This window comes from Lathamus discolor, chromosome 3 (genome assembly GCF_037157495.1).
Source record: "Lathamus discolor isolate bLatDis1 chromosome 3, bLatDis1.hap1, whole genome shotgun sequence".
NCBI lineage: Eukaryota > Metazoa > Chordata > Aves > Psittaciformes > Psittacidae > Lathamus > Lathamus discolor.
This window is the reverse complement of record NC_088886.1, coordinates 143,259,230-143,282,274: the sequence shown is the minus strand read 5'-3', so window position 1 is coordinate 143,282,274 and position 23,045 is coordinate 143,259,230. Positions and strand designations below refer to the sequence as shown.

General features: G+C 40.9%; 1 protein-coding gene across 6 annotated transcripts in view; it reads left to right on the top strand.

The window, feature by feature from the left end:
• ABLIM1 (actin binding LIM protein 1) overlaps positions 1-23,045 on the top strand; it is a 199,146-nt gene that overhangs the window by 53,667 nt on the left and 122,434 nt on the right. Inside the window, exon 1 of one of the 6 annotated variants that reach the window (XM_065672320.1) lies at positions 14,376-14,407. The exons of 4 other annotated variants lie outside the window; for them this stretch is intronic. Coding sequence is in view for 1 of the 2 variants with exons in the window: in XM_065672316.1 (XP_065528388.1) it covers positions 22,398-22,413 (16 nt within the window). In the remaining variant the exon portion in view is untranslated. Of the gene's footprint in view, positions 1-14,375; positions 14,408-22,157; positions 22,414-23,045 lie in introns of those variants that run through there. One more of the 6 variants, XM_065672316.1, reaches the window with a different exon arrangement.

Below are 23,045 nucleotides of genomic sequence, written 5' to 3'. Positions count from 1 at the left end.
AGAATCTGAAAACTTCAGTCTTTAATGTACCTATTGTTATAAATCCCTTTCGAGGGGAGAAGGTGATACAGGGAAACACAATGAAAGGGATTAAGGGAATGGCTCAGGCAAGTCTGTGGGAGCACAGAGGCTGCATGTTTCTCAAAATCCAGGTTGCTTCTCAATTCCCAAATCTGAAATTCCAGCCCTTCAGTTTTACTTTCTTACTATTTATTAATATTGCTATTTTTTCATCATCTGAATCATTGATTAAGGAAGCAGATACTTACTTTGATAGCCGTAATGGCATTAAATGCCAAAAATGGATTTCAGCAAATAGTTTTGCTGCTTATTTAAATAGGGTGGAATAGGCTGTCTATAGGCTGTTCTGGGTGTGGCAGTAATTCATCTGGATGCTGGTGATGTTCTTCACTAGGACTTGTCTCAGTGTACCTGAGGCCTTTGGTGGCTAACAGGGAAATAAACGGGCATTGCAGATGCAGTGCTACAGAGATTACTCTTCATTTCTGGGTAGCAGCAGTAGCCAGCCATGAATAGCGCACCAAGGAATGGAGACCTAGGTGAAAATGCCTTTAGGCGCAGGTGTTAGAAAGCAGGGACACTGCAAATTCAGTAAATGCAAGGTTATTCCTTGGTTTGTTAAAGGACAGCTATAGCCAGAACTGATTGCAGAATTCATGTAAAGATCAAATGATGGGAAAGGGAATGATGAAGCCACTTCATTTGGTTCCTTTGGCGGATCAAGAATATATGAATTTTCAGCTTTCTGCCTCCAAAGGCACTGCACATTTTGTATCACAGGTTGGGATTTTGGTTGTGTCTCTGCTTTAGCTTTAAACCTTCACAGACACCAGTTTCCTGCAGAAGGCAGAAAAATCATTTGAGAAATCTTTTGGTCAGATTTTAAGTCTTACAAAAATCTTCGGTAGACTTGAAGTGCTTCAATTAGTGAGTTTGGGAATTACAAGCAAAGTGAAAGTTGTTGAGGGTTTTTTATCAAGTGTCACAGAACAGTAATGTGGAAGAGTTAATATTTTGTTTTATGCTAGTAAATTTGAAGTTCTACAGATGGTTTTGTTTCCTGCTTTGAGATAAGTTTTAATAGATGCTTCTAAAAACCAGTTTATGGTTATTTACTTGCAGTATTCTTAGTGGAAGTAGATTAGCCAGTAAAGAAATTATGTAGTTATGAAACTGATTTAAACCATTCTTTCACTTCCAGTGCATGTGTACCTGATCCCTAATAGGGACCTATACCAGATGCTTGAAAAGAACTTTTATGGCTTCCAAAGGCAGTAGACAGTAACTATCTAACATTATTGAGAGTTTTTTTTTCCCTATCATCATTTAACTATTTCATCTGGGTGACTGATTTTTCTATGTGCTATTTTAGCCCACCTAATAATTGCACACGATGGTAGATGGCTGGTGTTTTTCTGCCTTTTGTCCAACAAAAAGATTAGATGTAATCTTAGGCATATTGTTTAGATATCTTTGTTTAATCTTCAGGCGCACTGCTTCATGAAGGATAAACTTGGTAGATGCAGGGGTTTCGGGAAGTGAGTCAGAGTCAATTTCTGAATGTACAGCAAAGGGAAAAGCATTCCCAAGAGCTTGTTATGCTGCCTCTCCTGCTTTACAATGCACTGCAAAGCTGGGCTTTTGTTATCAAAGGCTCGTGTGCCATGAAAGTTATCATACATAGTTGATAACAGGAAGCTGAGCACAATGCTTTAATTCAGCTGAAAGATTTTGCAAATGTCATCAGTTGGGAAAGGAAATTGTCACCATGTGGTATGAGTTAAGCCTGAGATAGAAACATAGTTGTGTTTGCTCTTAGGTTTTTTCTAGGTTGCAAGTTGTAACAGCAGAATAAAGGGCAAAGTGGTGTTTCATGTGTGTCTTGGAATGAACACCAAGAAGAAATCAATACAGAGAATAACATCTGCTTTCTTTTTTCTGAATTAGTTTAACAAAATAGCTTGTGTGTGCAAATCTTGCTGTTAATATATAAAACTGAGATTCAATTGCAGTGTACCACCTCAGGAGATCCCTGGATGGGTTTTCAAAGAGTTAATGTTTGATGCAGTGGAAGATGATACAGATGTAGCTTCATCCTGTTCAGAGATGAACTCGCTCCTGTCCTTTCATACAGACATTCCCAGGCTTCATGGACTTGACAGACTTCGTGACTTTCTTCAATGCTGTGTTTTGCCTGTGTGTGCTAAAAACCAGGTGTTTTGGATCGAATAGTTAAATGTAAGTTCTAATAACAGTGAAGAAAAAACCTTGACTTGACAGCTTGATAACAAGCCTATATGGGAGACTTGTGTTTAAGTTTGTTGTTCAGCTGATTATAACACAAATCGTTTTACTTTTGATACCACTGTAAGCTAAGTCAGCCCTTTTCAGTAAGCCACTCTTTTTGCCGATACAGAGATGCCCTGTGGCTCTGTGGTCTCTGTGTTCCTCTTGCCACAGGCAGTCATATAGCTTACCTTGTAGAACCTTGTATGGGTTGAAACCAGTAATTAACTTGGTAGAGACCTGCAAACTGTAAAATTCATATATCTACGTGGATGCTTCACAGCTTTTAGCACAATAAAAATGGCAGTGCTCTGAATTCTTTTAAAAATATATCTTATGCTTTTATAGACCGTAAATTGTTGAAATAATATTAAATATTAATAACTAGGCTTTTTCAATCTGTTGTGAGCAAAATTTATGTCATTTATATACTAGTGCAGATCTCTTTTTAGAGTGTCTACTTAGTAATAACTGCTTAATATGGACATCAGTAGTCATATGATCTCTACTAAATATTTTTTCCTGAGTGGATATGATATTAGTGAGGAAGCAGTATTAAGTGAATTGAGAAAAAACAAGTGTGTTAGACAAGGAGCATATGTGTTTATGAGGAACACCTATGCTTCACTGGTAATGGTCACCTGGATTAAGAGAGTATAGCCAAAGCCATGCTGCAAGTAAATAGTTAAGCAGGTGTCATTGATTGTGTGATTTGTAGTGGAGTTTCTTATGCCCTTTCTCCCCTAGTTAGTATGATAGAGCTCTGTTTTAGTCTCTGAAGAGCAGATCAGTAACAGGTATGTGTGGTCACTGTGGTTGGTTGGGAGCAGGACTGCTGAGTCAGCTCGCCTGTATTTCCTTATCAGCCAAGATAACCAGATTAGATGTGTTCTTGCCTCTGTGAGTGAGCTGAGAAAATACCTCCTCCCTGTTCTTCCTGGCTGTGGTGCCTCGGTTACTCTGAAATATATTGTGCCTGAAAGTACCAGAGGACATGATGATGTTAGCACCTGGGCTCTTGTTTTGTTTTCAGTCTCCAGAAGATGCATAGCATTGAGGTGTGTGATGCCATATGATGAACTAGTGGTGCTCTTAGAGCAGTGGACTTGTCTTCTTGCTGGAGTATCTCATGGCACGTTTCGTTAGCTTTGGTACTTCTGTCTCTGGGTTTGAGCTGGCTGACTGTTTTGGATGTCTTGCTGATCTGAGCATAACCCCAACAGTATATCTGCTCATGCAGCAAGAGAATGGATTTTGCTGCAATTTCAAAGTATTTTGTGTAAGCTATTGGAATATGATAAGCTGAGGTACTTTTTAAAGACTTAAGATGTGATTACTTCAAAAGCCACAAAGTAGCTTTGCACTACTGGTTGTTAAAGCTCAGCAGATCTTATGTAGTACCTGAATTATTAATGGTGATAAATTGGAAGAGAAAGCGCTGTTTGTCTGATCAGTCTCAAGCAAGCAGTACTTGGTTGACTTTGCAGAGAAAGGCAGCTGCTTCTGAAGCAATGAGTGAGCAGGTCCTTGGTGAGGAACCCTACTGGGAGAATGGCTTGTGTCAGTATGCCCAGAAGATGACTGCCTGTTTTGGACGTTTAGGTAAAGAAATTAAAGATGTGCATGTGGATGTTTTCTCTCCGTTGTGTGGATGAAGTGTTTCCTCAAGTTTACAGTAAATAGCTGAGTGCAGCTCAGCCTGCAGCCTTAAGTAAATTGTGTGTCAGTAGTGAAAAAGCTGTGTGTATGGAGTAATTTTACCACAAGTAGAAAGCTTCTGTTTCTTTTTCATGTGCATAAACTTGAATGTTGGAATGACTATTTTTAATCTCGCTTGCTGTTTTAGCTATTTTATTGTTTGAATAACTGTATTTCTTGGTGTAAATACACCCAGTGCTGGCTCTTCCTTAGGAAGATTTTGTTTCATTTTACCTTGTTTTCTGGGGTTTTATTTTGATGTGTCTTTGCAGCTCGATTTTGCTGATCTGTTATGGCTGATTTCAATCTCTTGGGTGTTTTGGTTGGAATTTGTGTTGCTTTCAAGATAAGAATGAAGTCGCACTGAAATGCATTTGCAGGAAGCTTAATTCTGATGGCCCAAGCAATTATAGAGAGCATTAGTACACTGGACATATCTGCTTTTTATTTAGCTGAAGGGCCACTTTAGTCCTCTGTTACTCAGGAGGACGAAGGGGTATTTCTTCTATGGTTTTTGCTACTATTCAGTACCTGCTGTTCTGTTCCACAATTCATTTGTGGATTGCAGTCACAATTCTTGTTAACTCTGTTCTAGTAACGCTGGTACAGAAGCCTCTATTCCTGGTTGTATATGAAATATGCATGTATTTTTATCATGCAGGCAGCCCATTAGTTTGGTGAATTCAGAGGGGATTGAATAGGAAATGGTCTTGGGATGGCTGAAAATATTTATAAATAAAATATTTATAAAGCTGGCAATGAGATAAAATATTTAAAATAGCTATTCTGCCTAATTCCTGTCTCATACCCAGTTCCGTGTGAAAACTGGCAGTCTGGGAAGTGCCTATACCTCACACTGTTCTCTGTGAAGGCTAGAGCCCCCAGCTCTGACTACTTGGATTAGACATGGCTTTGAATTGGCAGTGATTTAAAAGTATTCTGCTATTTGGCAGATACTGAAGAAATTTCCTCAATATAGGGCTTGGAGCAACCTGTTCTAGTGGAAGGTGTCCCTGCCCATGGCAGGGGGTTGGAACTGCACGAGCTTTAAGGTCACATCCAACTCGGACCATTCTATGACTACTTACGGATTGGCTGCCCTGGGTTTCTGGGAATGTATTTCAAGAAACATAAGGACAGGGTTATGCCTTTGTGTTTTTTGCCTTTTCATTTTCTCTTCAGCAAGAATATTAGAAATCAATCTTTTCCTCTTAACTGAGTGCTTGACGTAAGTCATAGGAGATTGCCACTGTCTGATTCTGGCTAAGGCTAAATTCCAGTGCCTGGTAACAGTGTGGTGTAAAAGGCTGTCTCAGGCCTCGTCTTTTACCTTGGACACATGGATCTGACCCTGAGCACTAACTGCTCTGAACAGCCCTTCATCTGACTCGGAAGCTGCTCTGGTACTTCCTGGTCTTGTTTCGATCACTTCTACTTCTTGTCCTTTATATTTTACATGTGTGAAAAAGACAAGGGGTAATGGGTACAAGTTATTCCTGGGAAGATTGTGGTTGGATACTAGAGGAAAATTTTTCACGATGAGAACAATCAACCATTGGAATAATCTCCCCAGGGAAGTTGTGGATTCCCCAATGTTGAACACTTAAGATTTGGCTGGACAGGGTGCTGAGACATCTAGTCTAGGTCACGCTTTGCATAGAAAGGTTGGACCAGATGATCCTTGAGGTCCCTTCCAACCTGGTATTCTGTGATTACACATGAACAGGATGGAGACTCTTAAAGACATATCCTGGACTTGAAAAAACACTAGCCAAAAAAATCATACTGCTTTGTGTTATAAGCAGCAGCTAGTATCTGTTCTTTGAGCTGCTCCTATGTTTCCCCACCAATCCCATGCCTCTTGGTGGCAGGAGATTGGATTGCACTTCATTACTTGAAATAACATTGGACCCTTCTACAGCACTCACAGTTCTTCTGTAGTGGGGATACTGTGGGATAAGGAACCCTAATCTCTGCTGCTTCCCAAGCTAACACTGCAGGAGCTTGCCAAGTGCAGAAACAGATCCCTGCATGGTCTGCACCTCTGTCACTCAGTTGCAGCTCTTCTGGGCAAACTGTGAGATAAAGGAATTGATAGAGGCTTATATGGTGTTTGATTATATGGGAGAAGATGGTAGTTTCTTCTGCCTACTGCTACACAACAGGTCATACTAGTTTAGTACTCATTGCAATAGCTGGTGTAAGGACTGTCTAGGTGAATGTAGCTGGAAAGTTGGAATTCATGTGACTACAACGGGAAGCTTGGAGTCAGTCTTAAACCAGCACATCCAGACTCCAGCAAAGGACAAGCTTTCCTTCCAGGATTGAGGCAGCCACGCTGTAGTGGTTATTGCAACACTTCAAAAAGTTACTGCAGAGCTCACCTTTCTGCTTCCTGAGAATTAACTTCTGCAGCAGTTAATCTCAGGGCAGCGTGTGCTTTTGCCTCACTGACCTCAAAGGGCAAAGTCCCCCTTAACGTGTTGATGAAGTTGGATTTGACATCCGCTGTTGTCACATCTGCTGTTGTCAGATGTCAAATTCCTTCACCAATTACCCAGCGACAACTCTTACACAAAACTGATAAATACATGTGTTAGAGGGCATCCAGCCATTGCCTATGAGCTGTCCTTTTACCTTAAGCACTGAGGGTAACCCACCTTCAGCTGAAGTGGTAGAAGCATCTGAAGGTTCAGATCTGTCTTTCCCATTGAGTAGCTGTGGTGTGCAGGTCAGCAGGTTGGGAAACCTAGGAGAGGTTGGAAAGTTGATGCAAAGCATAATTTCCTATGGGGAATGCTTAAAACATGGCATTTGCTGAAGTCTCTGATTGGATAGAGGTACTCTAAGGCAGAACTTGAACTGCTATGTTTATTGAGCCAGCTCAGCTCTTCCTCAAATATACATTAGCAACACCCCATTAAAATTAGTACAGTGGTGCAGATTTATTCTGGCTTTGTTTTACTGTGTCTGGGATTGATTTTAAACCCATGAGAATGGCTGTTTATGGGGGACTGATTTCGGGCTTGTCTTCAAGATAATGTAGAAGTTGTACTACTTGAAAAATAAGTAATTGACCTCATAGGAGGTGTATAATAATAAATGATCAAAATCTGGATTTGTGAGACATTTCCTCTTTAAAATAATAAATAAAAGCAGTCTTCAAGGCCTGTATATATCTGTAGTCAGTATTTCAGCTGTGCGTTTATGGGGAAGAATTAAATGACAGTATCTCACTGTGCTCAGTAAGTCTATTGCTGGAGATTTTTCACCTTCTAATTTAGCAAAAGCCTTACTGCAGTTACTGCACCAAGTCATTTTGTAGCTATAGCTAAATTCTGTGTGGTAAGGGGAATTGAAAGCCTGGGCCAAACGCTGTCTGGGCAATTGTCTCTGCGAGTTTGGCTGAGTAAAGAAGCCAAGTGGGACTTGCATCTGAGCAAGTCCTGGTCTGGGGTCTACCTGCGAATCTCTTTCACATGATGAATGTTGATTTAGGTTTAATTTCGTTGGCTTTGTTTCTTTTTTTATCTTTTGCTTTGGAATTTCCTGTGACTTTCCCATGCCCTGTTGATGATTAACTCTGCCTTTAACCAGGGAGAAATATTCATTAGATGATTAGATTAGCAAGTCACTGGAATTGGATTAATGTAAATACCTCTCGTAAGTGAAGCAGGAAGGTTTGGCACTGTGTCTGCAAAGCTTCTCCTGTCAGCTACACAGGAAAGTGGAGAGGAAGAGCACAAGCCAACCAATGTGTAATAGTTAGGAGAAAGCTTAAGTGCTTTTGTTTGGAATAGGCAGTGAAAGCTCCAGAAGGGATTTCTCCAAAGAGATCTGCTTATGAAGCAGTGCTAACCCTCCTTTGTATACTCCTCAAAAAGGAGAACCAACATACTCTACTATAACCTTTTTGCCTTAGCATACATACAGACCTGGAATGGAACAGGGGCATGGTAGATGAAGTGCACAGATGTGCATTTGTAGCTTATGATGATGATTCTTCCATAATAAGATTTTTGACACAGCAAGGTTTTTTGATTTTAAACTAATCCTCTTATGTAACTCAGTTACGTTCTGTCTCTTGTCCTGAATATTAATCTGATTTCCAGATACTCTTTATGGTTTTGCTCCTGATTTTTGCATTCCCGGGGATGAGTTGCAACTGATTACAATAGTTTTAGATGGCAGTCACCTGATCAAGCATACTGTCATAATCTCTTAAAGATAATCACTAAAAATATATCTTCCTTAATCTCCTTTGCTGGGTAAGAGAAAACGAGAAGGATTGGTAAGGGCAGTGTGCTGCAAGTAGTAGTCTGACTGCGTGAACTAGCACCTTCCAAATAGAAATGCCATCTTTCCCCATCTTAAACAGCTTTAGGAAGCTGTGTGGATCAAGTAAACCTGAGGAATTGGTGCTGGAAAAGGTGAAATTCCGAAATTCAGTCAAACGGATGTCAATTATTGAGGATGGGGATATTGCAGAGGTCTTGTATCTCATTCCTAAGCAGAGCTTGCTGAAGCAACTGCCCTACTTGAATCCAGATGACTACTACTTATGTGAGCGGTTATTTGACACTCCTGAGGATCTGGGTAAGTGGGGACTGGCATCGGATCTTGGTTCCTAGTTGGTGAGTAGGCTAAATTGCTTTGCAGTTAGCTTATTTTTAGTGTAGCAGCAAGATGCTTTATGACAGCAGGTGTGCTCAGGTGTAGAGAAATACTTGCATCACTGACAGAGAAGATGGAAAGAAGAATAAAAAGCCAAATTAGAATCTGAATAGTCAAAAGTAGTTGATGGATGTAGGTGGAGCCCTGTCAATGTGGTCATTCTGGGACAAAGGGGTTTTTAAACTGTAGAAGGACTCAAGCTAGAGAAGTACCTTGTGAAAGCACAACATCCTGTGGTAGTGTGTTCCAGAGCCTTCCTATTGGTTTTATGAAGCTATATTCCTGTTTTGTTTTAAACCTATTGCTGAGTAACTTCATTTGCTGCTACCTCATTTTTGAATTGGAAGAGGTGATTAAAAGTCCATGCTTACCTTCTTCTTGTCACTTGTGAGTTTATTTTTCTGTTGTATCTTTTATCCAGGTACCTCCTTTTCCAGGATAAGCAGTTGTAATTTATTTAGATGAAATTTGAGCAGGAGCCAGTCCATGCCTTTGATCATCCTTTTTCCTTTAGTTTTCTAATTCTCTTGAACAATTGTGGAATTCAACGTGTAACATAATATGGGCAATATGTACAGAGTCACAACAGGGTTCTTCATTCCTCCCGGTAGGTCCTAAAACTTGTTTTGTGTTTTTAGTTAACACTGGACACTGGTTTATTCCTTCATGGAGCTATTAGTGGTGGAAGAACTTATATTGGGAATTCATCAGCTTAACTGACTTGTTACAATCTATTAAAAAGCAACAACAATAATAAAGAGTAGTTTTCTGGAAGCTCCAATCTATGGAATAGGCTATAAATGTTGATTTGAAGCATTCAGATAAGTTTCAGTAATATTCTCTTGTAGGACTTGCTTTATGGATCTCAGTTTTGATAACTCAAATTATGAATGTGCTGGAATTGTACCTGTATTTAGCAGATCAAGAAAATTGCTACAGAGTGGTCACTCTGCCCAGCTCCTTAAAATGTTAATACTCAGTGATTGTGTATGATAGGCAAGGAGTTTTCAAAGATGTGCTTTCACGTTTGTCATCTTGTCAGTACTGGAAAACACTCTTTGTGCAAACAGCTTCTAGCCAGTCAGCTCTGTACCCAGTGAGTTTCACACTCTTAAGTGTAATACTGGGCAAACCCCATGTGCTCTTTTGGATAATTACTGCTTCTGAGTAATTAATTTAACAAGTAAAATTGCAACTAAGATATAGCGTGAGACAAATGTATAATATGGCTGTGAACCAGAAAAAGCATCTCATTGTGCCTTGCCAGCCCCCTCCCAGCATTTCACATTGGTGTTCTGGAGAAAGCATCTAGAGCCAATTTAGGCGTTTTCATAAATCACAGTTTAGGATAGAAAATGAATTGACTGAGCAGTGACCAGCTATGTGATTGATCCATGCAGGACTCCAAAGAAGTACCTTGCCATTGTAGCAGGCTGGGAGTCACCTTTTTTGCAATTGTCTTCTAATTTTAATGGGGTTTAAATCAATTTAGAAATCTGCAGTTTTGCATATTTTCACTCTGTAAGCAGTCACAAAGACAGTGGGAGAGGTTCTGATTAGCTTTGTGCTGCAGTAGGTAGTGCAAATAATCACTGGGGCTTTTGTGCTGTCATGCTACAATTTGGGTGCTACTATTCAATAGAACGGCTATGGTGGTCCTGCTTTCCAGTGCTAGCTGAAAGGCTGCAGGTATCTGGTGTCTCAGCTTCACTTATTACAAAATCTGGAATCAGAAACTCGCCTGCTTAGAACAAAAATAGCACAATGGTTGTTGAAAAAAGCCTGGTTGTAAAGCTGTGTGTGACTTTAAGATGCAAACCACACAAGTCTGTCGTGGGCCATGTGTCTGCTTGAGGATTATGGTGCATCAAGTACTACAAGATTTAGCAGCTTATGTACTCTGCTGTCTGTGTTTGGCTCTGCAAACAGAAATTAGGAATTACCCTGTTTATGGCATTTGGAGACTCCAACTATTTTCCTTGCTGCTCATCAGTGGAATCATAACCATCAGGAAAGGCCCATACTTTATGTTTTTTAGAAGGTGAGGAATTCTCAACAAGTGCAGAGCTATTTGATACTAAGGAAATCAATTTTTTGATTCTCAACAATTTAACCTGTGACGACCTTTTCTTTGCACTCATATAATGAAATTCCATCCCCTTCATAAGGGGAATGTGGAAGGTTAAACTTGTCTCATCAGGTGAAGAGCTGGCATGGTGCTGGCAGTTAAAAGCTATTTAATAGTTGAAGAAAACTTAAAAAAGAGGAGTTCAAAAGAGGCTTTGAATCACTGAAAGGCCCCTCATTCTGCATTTCCCCTGAGTTCATTTGGCCAAAGACTGCTGAGCCACTTTCCCCCTTGTTGCTAGTGGACATGGTAATTCCCACAAGAAGGACTGGCAGTAAACATGGTTTGCTGCAGCAAAATCTTAGCCTAGAAGGCATGGTTCAGAACATGGCTTTGATTCTCTGGAGGCCAGGCTCAGGCACGAAGGATTCTGTGGAAAAATATCTGATCTTCAGGAATAGCAAAAGGTGAAATTTGATTGCAAGAGAGCAGTGGAATTTTAAAGAGAAAATTGGCTTAGAACTCTGTGATGTTGCTTCTTGTATGAAATCCTATGATCTGTTGCTTGTACAGGTGACACCTTATACATCCCTCCAAATGGATTACTCTTTAGATGCGACAGTGGCATACAGCTGAGGGAGGTATGTACCATATTACCTAAGCAGCCTCCTGTGAGAGTTTAGCAACCGTTTATGTAACAGTCTTAATTTAAAGCACTGCTTGTGAGAATGGCTGCTTGTGTTGTATCAGTTGGATGTAAAGACATAATGGAGGAACCTGAAAGGTTGAGAAGGGCATGGGAGGAATCTAGAGAGCATGAAAACAGCTCAGTGTTGGGCCAGAGAGCAGACTGGACTCATGCAGGAACATTTATGGAGCACTGAGACCCTGTTTTACTCTTCTTTGGATTAAGAACCGGCTGGATGGCCAGGTGCAAAGAGTTATGGTGAATAGAGCTGTATCCATTTAGTGGCTGGTCACAAGTGGTGTTCCCCAGGGCTTGGTACTGGGACCAGTTGTATTTAATATCTTTATCAGTGATTTGGATGAGGGGATTGAGTGCACCCTCAGTAAGTTTAGAGACAACACTGAGTTGGGCAGAAGTGTTGATGTTCTTGAGGGCAGGAAAGCTCTGCAGAGGGATCTGGGCAAGCTGGATCAATTGGCCAAGGCCAATTGTATGAGATTCATCTGGGTGCTGTGCCAGATCCTTAATACCCTTTAACTTTTGGTCTGCCCTGAAGTGGTCAGGCAGTTGGACCAGATGATCATTGTAGATCCTTTCTAATGGAAATAACCAATTCTATGAGAAATGGTGGTCTGTGGAAAAGAAAGTCTGATTTTTTTCTGTGTATATATTGTACAGAGAAGGGGTCCAAGTGATCAACATGGTGATGTGAGGGTAGACACAGAGGTAGGGTGTTCTTGAGAGGAATGGGCTTTACAGACTTGAAATAAAAGGTTCAATTATGACATACTAGATGCAACATAAGCATTTAAATCTTTGCCTCACTGTTTTACATTTAAGTTCCCACACATCAGCTTGCTTGCATCTGTAGGATTTTCTTGCTGTGTTAATGGCAAGAAAGCTGGAGCCCCAAGCCAGGGAAAAGAACAGGCATTGTTTTGTGCCCCATTGTGATTTTTCATTCTTGGTACCAAGGAGTGTTCCCGATCACCCTGAAAACTGCAGTTCCTTTATTAGTCCATGTTATTACGTGGACAGAAAGAAAGAAGGTACAGATGGAGAAAAAGAATTCCCACTTTAATCTTTGATCTTACTCACTAATGGTGTTCATAGTAGCTCCCCACAGATTGTGTACTGAATGTGATCTACAGCCATAGGATTTAGTGGTGCTCTGTGAGCTTGTCAGGTGCCCAAAGCTGAGCAATCGTGAATGTGGCAAGTGTTGATATGAGAGAGAAAAATCCAGATTCTGCTGGCATTGTAGCAGGTGGTACTCTTTAGATGCTGAGAGGTGCTGAACAGACTGTTCATGTACTTCAGATGAGTTGGTTCTTCTCTTTGAGAGCTATTCAAAAGGATTCTTTCAACTGAGCAATCTCTCCTGGCCTCAGTCCTATAATTCTATTTTTATAGTTACTTTTTATTAATACTGACATTGTGAATAGGGAGCATGATTTTAAAGTTTGTGATGATCTGGGTTTAGGAGCATGATGTCATTCTCTGCAGGGCAATGTCTGAACTCACAATAGGTCAGCTAGATAGTCTGAAAGCACGCAGTTGAATTTCAGAGCCCAAAAGTGGGAAGTGTTGGGTTTGCACAGATAACAAATGGAAAATAAATAACACTACTCCAGAAAAGTATATGGAGGGTAATGATACTTTTCCCAGTGTAAATACAGATTGACTGTATAATACTGGTGTAAAAAAACCCATTCTTTTTCTGGGATATGTTAGCAGGAGATATATATAGCAAGGCAGATAATTTTTCTCTGTTACTGATGAGAACGCTGCTGGATACTGTCTCTAGGTTTGGACATTGCATTTTAGGAAAGGTACTGATAAATTGGAAGGAAATTAGCAGAAGCAGTGAGAAGCATAGGGAAATAGCATTAAGGAAAAAGAACGTGACAGAAGATTAATAGAACTAGGTTTGTTAAAGCTAGAACAATGGAGGTGAGGGATTTAGTCAATCTTCGCATGAATAAGGGGTTGTCAAATGAAGATGTGTTTTGCATTGTCCTAAGAAGCGCAGACAAATGTGCTTGTGAAAAATACTGAGCGGTGGGTTTGTTTGAGTAAGAAATATAGCTGGAACTCCCTGTTAAGCCCTAATAATCTTTGCTTCTGTAAATACACAGTTATCTTGATTGGTTTTTTTTTTTTTTTTAATTACATTTAAAAAGAGAAAGTAATCTATTAGGACAAGTTCTTCATCCTTTGCCCATTGGCAGCTTCTCTAATTTAATCACTGCCACATCTTTACTTGAAATATATGAACATTTAAAGTCACCCGTGGCTTCCCATTTCACATTTCTATTTGCTGTGTGATAAGTTGTTGCCAGTGTTTGAGATCAATCCAAGATGATTTGCTTAGTAGTGCATCAGTGGTTTAGCATTAATCTGGGTTATAGCAGCCTCTAGAGCAACTGAATTCACCTCTGTAGGACTCAGTGCTCGCCCTCCACCTACATTCTTTGTTATCTGTTATCCAATAAACAAGAACAGGATTGCAGTTCCTGCTGTTACTGGATCCTAGTAGGAAAAGTGAGCGAAATCAGCTTTAACTAGAAGGAAATAATGAAAACTTTGTGGTTTCCTGTGTGGTTGTACCCACAGTCAGTAGCGTGAAGATTGTTCGGGGGAATTGGAGGAAAGATGTCACTTGCTCTGTAGCTCTGTGATACTGACAGTGCTGGCTCTGACTGGGAAGAGCATATTGCAGCTACACATCCCCCACTGTTGTTTACAGGGAATCCTGCTTTTGTTCTGTATGTGATTGAAACTTCCTCTCCTGTGTCCGTCATTTGCAGTTCTATAAGCTTGGTATTTTAATCAAATAGCCCAGGGAGAAAGGCAGTCCCCTTCCTGGGCAGGGTTGAAGCAGGACAGCGGTGTGGCTTGTCTTCCACCGTGCAAGCAGTGAGAGCAGCCCCTCAGAGCTACCACAGCTTCTGACAGGAGGAAAGATACAGGTAAATCTGTAATGGAAGCTGGCTTCAAGCTGAAGATGTTGTTGTAGTCTTCCTGCCAGGGGGTAAAGTATCCATTGGCACTGGGATGGGGAAAAGAGAAGTAGGAATTACTGTTTCTTCTCCTCTGAAAGCTGTTCCTTGGGTCTGCTCTGCTCTGCTCATCCGGAAGGTGAAATCGTGGAAAAGCTTCAGTGCAGAGAGAAGGGTGCAGGAAATGGCTGTCCTCAGTCACTCCAGCTTTGACTCTGGCGTATGGAGGAAGTAAAAGAGGAGAGAGAAGCTTGGTACATGGCTTTCATCCACTTCCGTATGTCTCTTGTACTGGTTGAGGGATGAATGCCAATTGGTGTTGGCTCCTCCTTTTTTATGGCTGAGATGTTGGGATATCATTAAGTATACAGGGACCTTAAAAGTGGCTTTTAGTTTGAGAGAATGATAAGTATTTGGAACATCTCTGTGGGCAAATAGTTAATGGAAGAAGAAAGGAAGAAAGGGAAGCAGGAATGTTCTTCACCTGGGTGATGCAGACAAGGTGCAGCTGAGAGGGAAAGAAGATAGTGTTAGAATGGGAGGTTGTAATTACAGTTTTTGCATTATCCTGCTTTTGATTTTTCAGTTTTCCTTTGAAGAGCATGTCTTTATGGTGGGATGCAGAAACATCCCATATGGTACCAGGGAATGTTTATCACTGGTTTATTACCACATGAAATAGACCGTGGGGCTGTCTGTGCAGTTTTCACCGTAAAGCATAGAGGCATTAAGCTGTAAAAAACAGACTATAAACCCAGTTAAGTTACCAATGTGCATCAATGCTTGCAAGAGTTGATATTGTTTATTTTTTCACTTGGCAAGCTCTACTTTAAAATATGTGACTCTTTCCTTTGGAGCAGAGGCAGTGCACCATCCGGTTTGGTGTAAACTAACAGTGAGCAAACCTTCTTGTGGAGCAGTAGCAGCAAAATAGCTTTAGTATTTTGTCTTTTAAAAGTTCCAATCAGTGAAGAGGTTGGAATCAGTATTATAAGTCAGTATAATAAGGTATTTCCAATATCAGTTTGTAATATGCTTAATATCTTTATGATGATCCTGCTTTTGAAACGGCAACAAGGAATTTGGGAGAGATCTTCAAATATGTGTCTACATGCTGAAATAAGTGACCACCATAACTAGCAGATAAAATGAGAGCCCCCATTAGAAAAGTTACAGAAGCTGGAGTGAGTTTACAAAGAATTTTGTATATATGGTTTGAATATATTAACATTATACTATGTAACAGTCATATCTACTTGGAAAGCGTATTGTTATCTTTGAGGTCCTCTGGTTTGTTTGCCAGGATACTGGACTGGGACATAACTGTTGGGAGTGAGAGAAATTTACAGGACAGATTTAGATGCTCTGTTTTTAGAGTCCTATATATAGTTTAATAAGGGGGTCAGAAGAGAAGCAATCTGTCATTTGGCACTGTGACAACTGATTGGTCCAGTTTAAGTGTGTGATATATATCCAGTGCCTGTACGATGGGCCTCATCTTCACGGATCATGGACCTGCATTGGTGTGTGCTTTGCTGTGTTGAGCAGGTTTTTCAAGCAACCTGCTCTAGTGGAAGGTGTCCCTGCATGTGACAGGGGGTTGGAACTGGATGAGCTTTAAGGTCCCATCCAGCACAAGGCATTCTGTGATTCAGTGATTTTATGTTGTGCTGCTGAGGCGTACACTAAAGGTTAATGGTTAATGTCGCATCTCTCAAAACTGCAAAACAAAGAATGTGTTTCTTTTCACTGCAAAACAAAGAACTTGTTTATTTTCTCTGCAAATTAACTGACTGGTGGGAAGCTGCTTCAGGCTGGTGTTTTGTGGACCTCTCATGGAGAAGCTCTTTAGACCAGTGGGTCTTTACTGTATTCCTGCTGATTTCACTGAGCCAAAACCTCCCAGGACAGGCTATGGGGTTATTCTGGAGTTAATCCAGTTCTCAAGTGGATTATCAATATCAAATCTCCTTAACCTTAGGCATGCACAGTAAAGCATGACACTTGCATATATGCTTTCCTCTTGGGGATTCCTGCCTCTGTGCAGTTACTTGAGATTTTCAGTGGTAATTGTTACTTTTATCAGCAACAGCACTGTTTGTAATCATGATTTGGCTAGGTGAATTCAATTTATAGCAGGTGAATAATGATGATTCTGTATGGTAGCTTTTAAAATACTGAGTTCAAACCACTGTCACTGCAACTTATTGTACTTTATCTCAGGTCAGCGCCAAGTACATGTGCATAGTGTAAAGGTTCACACAGGTGTTGAGAAAGCATGATCCCTTTCTAAGGATTAGCAATAACATAAGCAGTTTGAAAGCCACTTGTTACATCAGTAATATAAATGTGTGGTCAGAGGTAAATGTTTGTACATACCTACAGTCGGAAGATTACCCATCAGTGAGCTTTGTGTATTTTTGGGGCCACTGCAAAGAACTATAATGTAACCACCTCTTCTCATCTGTTTCCTGAGATGATCTGGAGGTTTCAGGTGCTTTTTACATAAGTGTGTGTTACAGGCTTCTTAATGTTTAGAGCAAAGCCAAATGTCCTTGTTTCCTTGCTTTGTTTCGCAATAAAATAGACATTATTCCTACTGTGTTATCTGTATTTGCTGACTGTGACTGTTGACCAGAATAGCAGCCTACTAAGAAAATAGTGTTTAGGAGAACCTCGGTAAAGAAATCTGTAAGAAATCCAGACCCTTCAATAGATCAAAGCCTGAGAAATGTTTTATTCCTGAGGAGTCTAATTTGAAAGACTATTAAATGATTCTGTTAAAAAAGCACTAAACCCCCAAATCCTGGCAGAGCAGAATGAATGCACTATGGATTCTGCTGAATCATTTGATTGATGTATTTGCTAAATTTTAATTTCATTTACTCTAGAAGAATGATGACACACAATTATAAACACCAATATTACAGACTGACTGTAGTCAAAATAGCATGACACAGGTGACAAAGAAAGGCCTATAGTGGAAAGCCTGTGGGTAGAACCCAGGCCATCAGGCATTATTTGCTTCAAGATCTGTCTTGATAATAAGGATAATGTGACCATCCCAAGATGTAGCATTGCAGGACCATAGTATGTCATCACAGAATCCCAGACTGGTTTGGGTTGGAAGAGACCTTAAAGCTCATCTAATTCCAACCCCCTGCCATGGGCAGGGACATCTTCCACTAGAGCAGGTTGCTCCAAGCACCACCCATCCTGGCCTTGAGCACTGCCAGGGATGGGGCAGCCACAGCTTCTCTGGGCAACCTGTGACAGCGCCTCAGCACCCTTAAAGGGAAGAATTTTTCTCATTGCCTGATGTAAATCTACCCTCTTCCAGTTCCATTCCCCCTTGTCCTATCCCTACCTACCCTTGTCTAAAGTCCCTCTTCAGGTTTCTTGTAGCCCCTTTAGGCACTGGAGCTGCTCTAAGGTCTCCTCAGAGCCTTCTCCAGGCTGAAACCACCCAGCTCTCTCAGCCTGGGAGAGAGAGAACAACTGTATTCCTCCCTGGTGGGTCTGCATGCACTCCTATAGACTGTGTAAAACCTGCAATAGTGCAACATAGAGGGTCTGAGGTTGTGAGGTTATAGGATGACTTCCATAAAAGAGCTTTGCCTGCAGCTTTCTTGTAAGGACCTGGAGAGACAGCACACCAACGCATGCAAGAGTAGCCTTACTAAACATGTTATTGTCTGTATTCACAAGCACACACACAGTTATTCACACCTAGTATGGGTAATGCTTTTGTCAGGTACAGGCCAAATTCTGCTCAGTGTGTCTGGATGAATCTGAAAAGCTTCACCAAAGTAATCACCTTTGCCCAAGTTGTCAGCCTATCTTTTATACTACAGTCCTGAGGAAGCACGGCTGTTGGAGCTGTTATCAAAAGATGGAAAAGGTGTGTCAGTTGTCCACATGGCTGAGGGAGAGACATTAGAGGAGTAGATTGCTGGAAGAGGGTGTGCTCAGGAGAAACAGAACCCCAGAAATACTTAATGGTATGGCTTTTGAGAATGCTAAAACTGAAAACTGTCGGGTTCCTTATCAGGGCAGTGGGATCGCTGGTGGGTCAGGGGCCTTTTGCAAGAAATCCCATAGTGACATTGCTGGTTTTCCTCTGAGAAGGCACAGTTAAGTCAGGATAACAATTAGAGCAGGTTGAGAGTGTGGCACTTCCTTCCTGGAGAAGGGAGCATTTTGCAAAAAGCCAGAATCAAGACATACAAGTGGTGGCTTTGGTGGCTCTCAATGGAGGTTGTGCAGTGGTTAAGCTGTGGAGGCCTGTGGCAGGCTTATCATCAGAACTGTTTGTGCCAGGCTGTTTGCCGGAAGCAAGGACATTAAACAGGCTGTTTTCCTGGGTATTCCTTAATAGAGCAACTTCTCCCCTTTCCCTTTCTGCTGTCTAGCAGACTGTTTCCTTCTTTGGTTGATGAACATGGGATATCAGCCAGTTTTGAAGGGTTGCATAAAAACCGTGTGTTGATACTTGTGAGCCGTGACCTCATCTGTGAAGAATGAAAGGAAGATAAAAATAAGAAAGCCAGCTTTTGAAATGAGAATAACAAATCTGAAATTGTGGCTGTGACTGTTTAGTATCTTACACATACTTCTTCAACATTATCAAGGTATGAGTAAAAGCAAAATAAACTGGTTTAACTCCTTCCCTCTGTGGAGTGATCACAGTGTGGTTCTTGTGCCTCTTGCTGAATGCACAGGGTATTTTTAACCAGAAAATAACAGCAATATAAGCATGTTTGGCTATAGTGTACTTGTGATTCTTCCATCCACACTGTGTTCAAGGGAGACTGTTTAATTTGTACAGTGCGAAAAGGTTATTTAAAGAAGAAAGGTTATTTTGTTTTCCTTTAAAATAAGCACCTCTAAATAACAGTAAGTACCAGGGGTTTGTTTCTGGAATTGCTATCTATTCCCCTGTCACCTCCACTTTAGGATATCAGAGTAGATTCTGAAGTATACAGCAAGGTGAAGTTTAGTCTTCAGGCTTAAAACAATGAGATTAAAACCAAAAATGCTCCTGGGGTAAAGAGGTTTCATTTACAGTACCAACGTCTGTTCTTTGTATCTCTTCACTCAGGAATAAATTACATTTGACTCCTAAATCTTCAGTGTGATTTACTGCAGTCTGTATCTTTAAATTTATTTCTGTGTGCGTGTTGTAGTCTAACATTGCAGCTTTCCATGGCTGAATGATGAGAGGAAAGGCTTCTATTCAGCCATGGGTGAGATGAGATAGAGCAGTGCTAATCTCTAGCACATGTGAAAAATGGAGGTAATGAACTCGGAGAACAGAAAATCCAGATACCGATGGGCAGCTTCTGTGTCAGCAGCTGCTGGAGCAAAAAATGAATGATAATCACTGCAAGCCTTTTGGGGGGTCTGGGGGTCACAGGAAGGGGTTAACAGTGTCCATGGGGCTGTATCCATAGGCTGTCCTCTGCACATCAGATCACATCTTTGTGAATGAGGGTCAGATGAACCCCTTTCAGGGGACTGACCCCTAACTGTTTACAAAATACTGCTTGAGAAAGAGCATGGCTAGGTTGAGTTACAACCTGACAGCTCCAGTGTGGCAGGGATGTGACAGAATGGATTATGTGTTGGTGGGGTTCAGCCCAGCTCCCCGATTGAGCCTCAAATGCTATTAATAGTAACACACTGAGTCATAGAAGCAGGAATGCCAGACTGCCTGGGCTGTGCTGCTCTTACCCGTTAGACTGCTAACAATAGAAAGCCAGCCTAGATCTGTTAGAATAGAATAACTATTTTTCTCCCATGCATGTGCCTGAATGTCTGTCTCTCTTTTATTTATTAAAGTCTGTCACTGCATAAGAGTGAGCTTTTGGGTGAGGCGCACTGGTTTGTTTCATTTCTTGCTGTTGTTCTGGTGGCATTTATACAAAACATTTAGAGTTTATTTACTGCAAATATTTTTACCACTGGGTGCATGCTCTTGATTTTTTTTCCAGCAGGTATCAGCCATCTGCTACTCTGTCTGGCTGATGCCTACAGCTTGATTCTTTACGTTATTTTTTCTCTCCCTACATGGAACAGCATAGAGAAGGAACTCCCTTGTGGAGGTGTGAGTTGTAGTCCAAATCCAGCCCTCGATAAATAGGGGTTCCTCTGACTCTGGACTGAACATAGCTATTCCTTTGGGATGCAGCATAAGCATAATTGCACCTCCATCATGTAACCTAAAGCACATTGTGCACTGAGTTGTGGTCAAGCTGAAGCTATAGCTCAACGAATCTGCCCATAATCCAGCCCAGCATATCTTTATATTTAGCCCAGCTCTACTGAGGTCACCTCTGTCAACTTGTTTCCCTTTGTCATTTTCTCCACCTCTAAACAACAAATACTGAAATTTGCTGCCAAAGCCAAAGCATGATGGCATAGGTTTGTATTGCTGAAGCCACTGGTAGCTAGTTAAAATGAGGGATGAAGTAATTTATGAAGGCGGCATGGCATGTAGTAATAGTTCTGTGTAGCACTATATAGTTATATAGTAGCATATAGATAGAGGTACCCCCAATCTTGATGCTGGCAGTATGTATGTATTAAAAATAATACATATTAAGGTTTTTAAATGGCCATTCAGGGTTTTGATTCAGGGTGTTTCCAAGCTTTTCTTCATAACTGTGACTAAAAGTATGCATACAAAAGGAAAGCTTTATTTCCCACCTGACTTTGACCTGTATCTTCTAATAGAAAACAGAAATATTCTGAATCTTGCTATAAGACGGCGAGACTTGGCAATCTTGTAAAGGGTGGGTTTGTTTGGGTTTTAACATCGGCTCCCTCACAATCCTTTCTCAGGTAGAGTTCAGTGCCCGGAAACCCAAAAATTGGAAGGTCAGTTTGATGCCCAGATTCAACACTCCTGCTTTTTGTTGGGGCTGAAATTCATGTGTAAGTGCTGCTGTTTCAGTACGCTACTCTCTCCTCACTCTCTGAGTATTTATGGCTAGCGTCTCGAAAGGAGTAACATGAGAGGAGTTGTTGTTTACAATTTGGTATTTGTTTACAATTGGTTTATGATTATTTGGTATTTCAAATACCAAGCTGAAAGCAAGATTCTCATCTGGTGCTCCCTGGCTATGCTTCTAAACCCAGGTGCTCACTGAGCAATGACATTGCTCATTTTTATCATTAATTTGATTGTTAGTTCAAGATAGTGAATAGAGTTGGCATTCCCAGCTTGCACAGATTGTATGTTACTCTCTTCTGTACTATGGTCAGAAGGCATTGTGAGACTGTTTATTAGTGTGTTTTGTGGTCAAGTAGTTGGTATTTGCTTACAACCAAAACCAGAAGTGGCTAAACAGTGCTCACCATAGAAAAGCAGCTGCTGCAGTCTGCTCAGCACTTGCCTGTGTTCATTTTGTATTTCCCCTCTTGATCCTGGCTGAGTTTGAGTGAATAAAATAACGGGAAGCTCATAAATACTCCTTCAGCTTTCAGTGTGTGTTGGAAGAGCTCGCTTGTTCTCTCTCACTTCTTCTACCTTGCAGTCTTTTGCCCGTCATTAAGGAGCAAATTGCCCTGCCAGCTCGGCTCTGCGAGGGCAGAGGAATGCAAGGTGGTGTCAGTGGCTGGAAATGAGGGACGGTGGAATTCAGCATTTGTTCCACAGCAGCAGCTGTAGCTGGTTGTTTCAGCACAAGGGGCAGAGTCCACAGGCAGGGTACGAGCTGCCATTAGCCATAGGAAAAGACCACAGTGGAGGAAGATAAGAGGCAGGAGAAGAGACTGTGAAGAGCAATCAGACCTGATCAGCTCTTGCAGGAAATCTGACCGAGGGAGATCATTATATGGAATAAGCTGTCTTTTTCTTTTCGAATCTACCTCAGCCAAACACTGCTGGAGAAGAGATTGTGTTTAAATCACTGCAGCTAATTCTTGCTGCTTCCCGGACGAAGAAAATTCATTTGCCATGGTGAAAGAAAAAGGTAATTGTGTTTATTGTTTGATAGACTGGAGCTGTAACAACCTCAGGTGCCAACCTCACCTGAGGTTTAAACCCTCAAATTAAAAATGAAGCATGCTTTGATTGACAGTTGCTGTTTTCTATAAAGGGGATGTGTCAAAACCTGCAGTGGATTGCACTGATTATCTCTACCTGTTTTAATACCACCCTCTGTTGTGTTTTAATAAGGGGAGAAGCTGGAACACACCTGATTAAGCATGTTTGCACAGCTGGGTTCCTTCTGTGTGCACATGTATTTTCTTTTAATGTGATTTAACCCAAGTTTGCTGTTGACTGTTTTTTACTTGTAGTTGCTACAGTTCAAAGAGCCACCAAAGCAGTTACCTTAAAATTTTAACATTAAACGTTAATATATTCAGCAAGTCTGGACTTGAAAGGGTCATTTTTCTACCTTTTAATGAAAAAATGGGTTATGTGAGATTTTGTATACTGTTTGGATATTGCAACAGTAAATCAGGTTTCAGTTTCTGTTACCTATAAATAACATTGAAAGCCTCCTACAGAAGTACTTACTACTTGAAGCATTTAGAAATGGTTGTGGGGTCTTTCTTGTGGTAATAGTGGTCTGTATCTTCTATTGCATTCTGAAGATGT